General features: G+C 41.1%; 1 protein-coding gene across 1 annotated transcript; it reads left to right on the top strand.

The window, feature by feature from the left end:
- The first annotated feature begins 3,211 nt into the window (after window positions 1–3,211).
- Window positions 3,212–7,227, top strand: LOC106393119. The gene has a single exon (XM_022690714.2). It carries the CDS (start codon window positions 6,352–6,354, stop codon window positions 7,054–7,056), a length of 705 nt encoding a protein of 234 aa, XP_022546435.2. The 5' UTR covers window positions 3,212–6,351; the 3' UTR covers window positions 7,057–7,227.
- Window positions 7,228–7,880: the final 653 nt, after the last annotated feature.

The raw sequence follows: 7,880 nt of genomic DNA, 5'->3' as shown, positions 1-7,880 counted from the left end.
GCGGTGGCAGCGAAAGGAGACGATCCCTCATCAAGCGGTCAACCCTGGAGATGATCGCAGCTTCGGTAGATGAAACTTGACGGAAGATGCGATGGTTCCTCTCATTCCACAGACAGTAAACAATGACCTGCGCCAAAAGCTTAATAACAGATGCAGCACCAGGACAAGAGGCAATGTAGGGCCTGTCGATGATGGTGATAACAGAGTCTGGGGAGACCGGCGGAGTAGAAAACATCCATCCAGCAAAATGAGACCAAACTGCTGAGGAAAAAGTACAGTTGAAGAACATATGAGCATGAGATTCCAGACCCGAGGAGCAGAGGGTACATGCTGCTGGGACCGTCATTCCCCATGAGATTAGCCTGTCCCTAGTAGGCAACCTTGCTAACACTGTCATCCAAGATACAAAGGAGAATCTAGGAACCGCTTCTTTGAACCAAACAAGATTACACCAAGGAACGACAGGAGATCTTTGTCTCAAGAGATTCCACGTTGCTTTTGATGAAAATCTCTTAGAGAAAGACCAATCAGCCCAATCACCATTCCGCCAAAGGAAAACGTCCTTCCCGCGCGAGTCTGATGGAGGCTGCATAGTTGAGAGAACCAGTTGAAGAGTTTCAGCTTCGTGAGATCGAGCTGGAGGAAGAAACCAATCTCCATTGGCAGCAGCCGAGGAGACAGTAGAATGTAACGGGATTTGTAAATCCCTCGGCCCTCTAGCACCAAAGACAGAGATTAGGGGTCCAAGGTCAGTCCACCAGTCGTACCAGAAGCTGGCAGTCTTGCCATCACCCACGTTACATCTCATCAAGTCATTTAGTTTCGGCTTCAACTGCAGCATCCTGTTTACTGAGGATGAGAGATTAGATGAAGTCGAAACTGTCCAAAACCTTTGGTCACAGAGAACATTGTGACGCAGCCAAGCGACCCAAATGGAGCCAGATTCAGAGAAAAAGTTCCAAACTCTTTTGAGTTCGAAGATAAGTTGAAATTCCTCTAACCTTCTTATACCAAGGCCTCCCTCATTCTTAGGCTTACAGATATCTTCCCAGCTAACTCGAGCACCGGAAGCCGAAGTTGTTCTATTTTTCCACAGAAAAGAGGCACACATTGAATCTACGGTTGCGTAGAACCTCTTTGGGAGGGAGAAGACCGAGCTCCAGAAGTTTACCATCCCATAAATCACTGAAGACACAAGAGTAATCTTTCCTGCGAAGGAGAGGGTCTTGACAGTCCACGAGTTTAACTTTGTAGATATCCTCTCCAGAAATGGCTGAAGTGTTGCATAGCTGATCTTCTTCGGACTGAGAGGTAGACCTAGATACCGGGTAGGGAATGAGCCTCTTTTAAAGCCTGTGATGTCGCTTATGACAGTAGCCTGCAGGTCCGTGTATCCCCCGAAGAAAATTTCTGATTTCTCAGCGTTCATGTCCAGACCAGTCCAAGATTTAAACCCTGCCATGATGTCTTTTACCCCCGAGATGGAAAATCTAGAGCCATCAGTGAAGACCAGAAGGTCGTCCGCAAACAGTAAGTGAGTAACTCGCGGAGTTAAACAGTTCGGGTGCACTCTGAAGGCTCCATCCTCTACAGCTTTTTCCAAAAGTTTGGACAACACCTCCATGACCATAATGAAGAGATAAGGTGAGATAGCATCACCTTGGCGGAGGCCTTTCTTACCCGGGAAGAAGCCAGCAAGTTCTCCATTGATGGCTACAGAAAATCTTGGCGTGGATATGCATTCTCTGATCCAAGTAACAAAGATGGGAGGGAAGCCTTGAGCCTGCAGCACTTTGATGACAAAATCCCAGCAAATTGTGTCGAACGCCTTCCGGATATCTATCTTGAGCATGCTACTTTTACCACAGGTAGGGGATTCATATTTCCTGATCAACTCAACTGCTAAGAGCACATTTTCACCCAAACTGCGGCCCTTAAGAAAAGCAGACTGGGAGCGACTGATCGAAGATTGTAGGATAGGTTTCAGCCTGTTCGCAATTATCTTGGTGATTACCTTGTACACTATGTTACAGCAGCTTATGGGGCGGTAGTCCCGGAGCTTGCAAGCTGCAGCAGACTTGGGTATAAGGGTGATGGCAGTAGTGTTCAAGTCCTTCAGCAGACGACCATTCCTAAAGAACTCAGCAACTGCTGCGACGACATCCCCTCCAACAGTCTCCCATGATGCTTTTAGGAATTCAAAAGAGTATCCATCCGGACCCGGGCTCTTGTTTAAAGGCATTGAGAAGATCGTCCCTTTAATTTCAGCTTCAAGAACATCTCGTTTGAGATATGCCTTTTGCATATCCGAGCACCTGAAGGTAAGCAACTCCTGTAGATATTCCACAGTGACCGGCGAGACGGGGAGCTCAGTTTCACCTAGAATACCTTGGAAATAAGAGGCTGAATGTTCTTTAATATCATCGAGCGATCCTAGGAACCTTCCTGAGTCATCGAGTAGGTAGTGTATGTGGTTCCTCGAGTTCCGCTCAGTAACCGTCTTATGGTAAAAGGTGGTGTTTCTGTCACCAACATCTGCCCAACGAACTCGTGATCTCTGCCTGAAGAACTTATGCTCAGCGTTTAGTAAAACATTCAGTATAGCACGCTCTCTGTGCTCTTCTGAAGCAGTTGCTGGGTCTGGCTGAGTGAGAAGAGAGGTCTGGAGACGCTCCACTATAGCTGACTGGTGTTTTACTCGGCCTGTGATACCACTGTAGTGAGTCTTATTCAGCCTTCTCAGGTCTGTCTTTAGTAGCTTCATGCGGCGGACTAACTTGAACTGGTGAGAACCCTCCACTACCACATTCGCCCACGCCTCTGAGACGACAGAAGAGTATTCCGGGTGGTCAGTGATGTGGTGATAGAACTTGAAAGGTTTGCGCTGATGTCTACTAACAGATGGAATCCTGAAGAGACAAGGTGCATGATCTGATTGCTTCGGTTCCAGAAAATCCGCATATGAGTCCGGGAAATGGCTTTCCCAAGGGTGATTGATAAGGGCATATTAGAGAAATGTTTCACAGCCCATGTATAACACCATATTAGAGAAATGTTTCATTTTGTCGTCTATTAGTAATCATTTTAAAAGATTTGTAGCATAGAGAGCTTCTTGGTAAAGAGAATTTTTTTTCCAATAAAGCATTATGTTTACTTTGCTTTTTGCTCTAGCTAGCTCGTCGTTACTTTGTTTGAGCTCAGCTGAGTCATTTTTTTTCTCTGCTTGTAGGACTCTAAATCAATACCAAAATAGAGATTTTTATCTCTATGTAAGGCGTTGACTGGTTCTTGAGGGATGAGTTTCTCTTAAACTTGTGGGGTTAGTTGTAGGATTTAAATTCAAGTGCTTCTTTATTTCATCAAAGGTATGAACTTTGGTGTTTCTTTTTAACTTTGCTTTTATGTTGCACACTTATCTCTTGATCGTTTGTTGGGTGTCACTAAAAGTATGAACTTTTCATGGAATATTCAGTTTTTTCAGACTCAAAGGTATGCATTTTGAGTCTGTTTAGGCTCAAGTATAGTCACCAAAGGTTAGTTACTGCTTTCCACAATGTGTAAAAATGTATGAATCGAGTTCTGTTTCCATGCGTTAACAATTATCTTATCCAATAGTGGAACAGTTTCCTGACCTGGACTCTTTATGTTGCTAATTAAAAATATTTTTGTGCAGACTTGTACGCAACATTTTGATTAGAAAATTTTGGCCGAATGAAAAATATCATGACATAAGGAATACATTTTTCAAAAAAAGATATACGTTTATGCTCACTTTCGAGTTATACGCAGAAACATATGTTTCAGTAATTCTGACTTTTAGTTTGCATTTTATTTCCAGGGCATTTCAACTTCTAGGAGCGTTGATAGCATACTACATCTTATTCATCTTGAATAAGTACACCGGTTGAGTCATAACCGAGTCAGCAACTCGTCCGACAGACAACGATTCCAAACTGGAGGAAAAGAGTTCCACTTTCCGTAATATAAAGTGACTTTGTAACACATGCTTGTATAAAGCTAATTGACAGAAAACGTACAAAAAAACTGGGAGTGTTGGGGGAATCGGTGAAGACGAAGTAGCAGTAGATGCGGATGAGACAACCTTCGTTGTGGTGGCTGAAGATATGAAGAGGAGTAAAACGACAGTGTTACGGCGGCGCGAAGCTTCTCCGGCAAAAATATTTGCTTGATTTGCCTCGATCGTCTTGATCGGCCAGCCTCGTGGAGTGAGATCTTCTTCTTCTGTAATATAAAGCGACTTAATTATGTATGTGGTGTTAATTGAGGAGCTACACGGTGAGAAGACGATGCGAGGTAATGCAAGAAAACGACAAAGGTAATGAGAGTTGGAAAAGGCTAGTGATAAATCGCTCGAAACGCTAGATTCGCCGATTGATTGTTGGATCAGTGAATAGATGGAAACTTTAGAATTACCTACGGCTGAGAAGAAAGCGTGAAACGATAAAAATTTATATAGGTATGGACTTAATAAATCAAAACACAGACAAAATATGAAGTCAAGCCCAACAGATTCTGAGGAAAAAATAAATGAAACGGGACGTTTAATAAGGTGGACACGTGTTGTAATAATATGAAAGGACTTTCTTAGCTGGATGCTGACTGCTGAGGTGGCAGCACAGGAGTGAAGCAAACATGTTTATATATATATAGATAGGACAAGTCGAAATCTATTTACGGGTCTAGTCACTTACGCATATATGAATAACCAATTTTTCAAAAGATACTATTTAAAAGACCACTATTACCTCTCTATATACATCCCCTAAGAAAACCCTGCAACTTAAATGTCACCTTGGTAGGATGAAACGAAAGAGTGGGAACTGTCAAAGAAGACAAGTTTTATAAAAACACATAAAGCTTGCCTCGCCCGAGTTCGGACCGGAGGAGTTCAGTGTGTTAGAGTGACTTGATAACTTACTACACCACAAAACCGTTCTGTTTGCATTTCTTGGTTTGATCATTTGTTTGTTCGGACAGTATTGATCCTCTTGGGTTATTGGACTATCAACTATGGTTTGATTTTTTAGGATATGGTGTTTAAATCTATTAAGAATTTGAAATAAATTGGTGGTGATCAGTTGAGATGTAGCTTTAAAATTTGTGTTGTATTAGTTAGTCAATAGAATTTTTTGTTTTGTTTTAGACATATGTCGGACAATCAAACGCTTGTTAGAGCTCTCAATAGCAAGCTGATGGAAAAAGAGATCTTTGGTGTTATGGCAGACATCAAGAACCTCTCAGCTTTGTTTGAATCTATCTCCTTCACCTACATCTTTCGGTCTGAGAACGTCGAAGCCGATCGGCTAGCTAAGACGGTTCTTCGGAACCCTTCTTCTTCTACGCTTATGTTGTCTGGGCTTGGCCAGTTGTAATGGGCCCTTATGGTTTAAACCCTTACTCTATTTCTCTTAACGCAATTTCAGTTAATCAGAAAAAAATCCATCTAGTTGTTTTAACCTATTTTTTGACCAAAACTATTCAACAGATTTGCCAGCTTTTCATGTTCAACGGATACTTGAGCGATTGTGACGTGATAACTCTAACCACATATATTATTTTTTTCTTTTGAAAAAGGGTTTTCATTACTCCAACCAACCATATTCAGCTTTGATATTTCAAATTCGTTTTCTAAGCTTAGGTTGCGGCCAGAATTTGTTCAAAGCGGGTAGAGCTAGATATATAATTTTTTTTTTGAACGCCGAGCTTGATATAGATTAACCAAGTAATAATTTTCTAGAAAGAAAAAGAAGTAATAACAATCTAGTTTGATGAATTAATAATGAAAATTTCAGATTATCTAATATTATTACCCAAGAAGTTGAAACATGTATAAATGACAAATGTGAGTATTTACTTCGAATGTGTCTTTGCCTTTTTGATAATTTGCAAGTAGACGAACTCTTTTCAGCTGTCAATCACAAAGGGGCGTGTACTTATAACTCAAAGGATCAGATCACAACTAGGGGCAAACCATTTCGTCTATCTGACTGTCTCCATCAAACATTCCTAAATTGAAAAGTCGAACCTTCAATTCTCATTTTATGTTAAGATCCTTGCACCCATATACACACATGAATCATGTTAGTAATTAACCCCATGTTTAGAATGTTAGGACAGAATAGAACCGACAAACATGTAAGTCACTACTTTTCCTCTACGCGGGCATAACAACGTGCTTCCCATTTTCTTAATATTTTTTTCCTACTACCTATTTCTTTTTCGTTTTTACTACTACTACTTATATCTCTATCTTCTGCATATTTTTACCCGGAAATTTGCAAAACCCTGAAATCAAAATCTTACCTTTTAGTTTTCACTCGTCCTCCGGCAATGCTTGCACATGATGATGGTTTAGATAACGAGTGGAAGGGTTTCACGGTTTTCCCCGAAGTAAACCCTAGCCCTAACCCTAACTATAGTTTCAATTTCTTGGTAAAGAAGGCAACCGTAGAGAGTGAGAAATCAACCGGTTCTATTTCCTCCCGTTCTTCCGCAAAAGAGGATAGCTTCAGAATGGTATTGCCACCGGCCATGCCTCCGCCTAGGGACTCCACCGTTCCGCTTCCTGTGTTCCCTGAGCCGATGAGAACTCGGAAAAAACTTAGCCACCAAGAATCCTTTCTTTTTATGACAAAATCTCTCTACTCGAAGAAAATCTTTTACAAGGAAGACGATTTCAAGTGTAACGCCTTCTGCTTGTCTCTACCTGGAGTCAAGAAACACAAGCCAGTTAGATCTTCAAAACGCAAAGACTCGATGGAGAAGAAGAAGATGATCACAGCGTCTTCCTTTACCTCGGTCGAGAAATACGAATGGTCCCATTCTTGGACATCGACTACGTCTCTGACGCAAGATAATGGTCGGTCGTATTTTGATTTACCGGTGGAGTTGTTGAAGTGCTGCAGCCGTGGAGGCGGAAAGGGAGGAAGATATGTGCAAGAACCGGCGTCTTCTAGTTTCTCGTTCGATAGAGAAACAGAGATTATGGCTGTGACAAGAGTTTTCTCACGGTCGTCGCGAAGTGATCATTGCTAAGCCGTGTGAGATTTTAAACTTTTTCTTCACCGTCGGTTTCATGCCCTACGTCGCCGCGATCTTGTATCACCCCCACGCTTGCGTAAGGCTAGGGATGAAGTCTATTCAAAACGCTTGAATAAGGAATAAAAAAACAAAGTACAAAACTTTTGTTTTTATATCAAATATGTTATTTATATACCCTACTAGAGTCGGCCCGCCCTACGGGCGGGATATACCTTATTTGTGATCTAAGTTATTATTTTCTGTACGATCTTATGGTTTGTGTTTTAAATTTAAATTTGTAAGATATGGATATGATGTACTACAAAAAAGATCATATTATATTACATAAATAGTATAGAAAAACAAATGATATCAATTTGAAACACCTATTAATAAAATATAAAAAATATTTGTTTTGTGGGTTTAAAGATTTGGTTAATTTATAAGTATAAAATAATATGTTGAAAAATATTTTATCCTACATGATTGTTGGAGACGAGATATTATGGTGGCTAAGATATTATGGTCCTTGACTTTGACTAAACTGTGTTTTACAATTGTACATTGCGGTTACTATTAAATTTTTTATTATGGTTTTAGAAATATTAAAAACATCAAATTGTGTTCTTAAGAAAAACAAACAACTTAAAGAGTAAGGGTATGACTGGTTTTCCCGCTACCACCCGCAAACGCAGCTTTTGCGGTTGGTAGCGGTTGCTGGCGTTTTGCAACAATCGCTCAAACCGCTCTAAACCGCTCCAAATCGCTCCAAATCGCTCTGAACCTCATAAATTCAAAAGCTGGTTCCAGCTAGCGTTTGCGGTTGCGGGCGTTTGCGG

This window comes from Brassica napus, chromosome A8, assembly GCF_020379485.1.
Source record: "Brassica napus cultivar Da-Ae chromosome A8, Da-Ae, whole genome shotgun sequence".
NCBI lineage: Eukaryota > Viridiplantae > Streptophyta > Magnoliopsida > Brassicales > Brassicaceae > Brassica > Brassica napus.
This window is presented reverse-complemented; position numbering and strand designations above follow the sequence as displayed.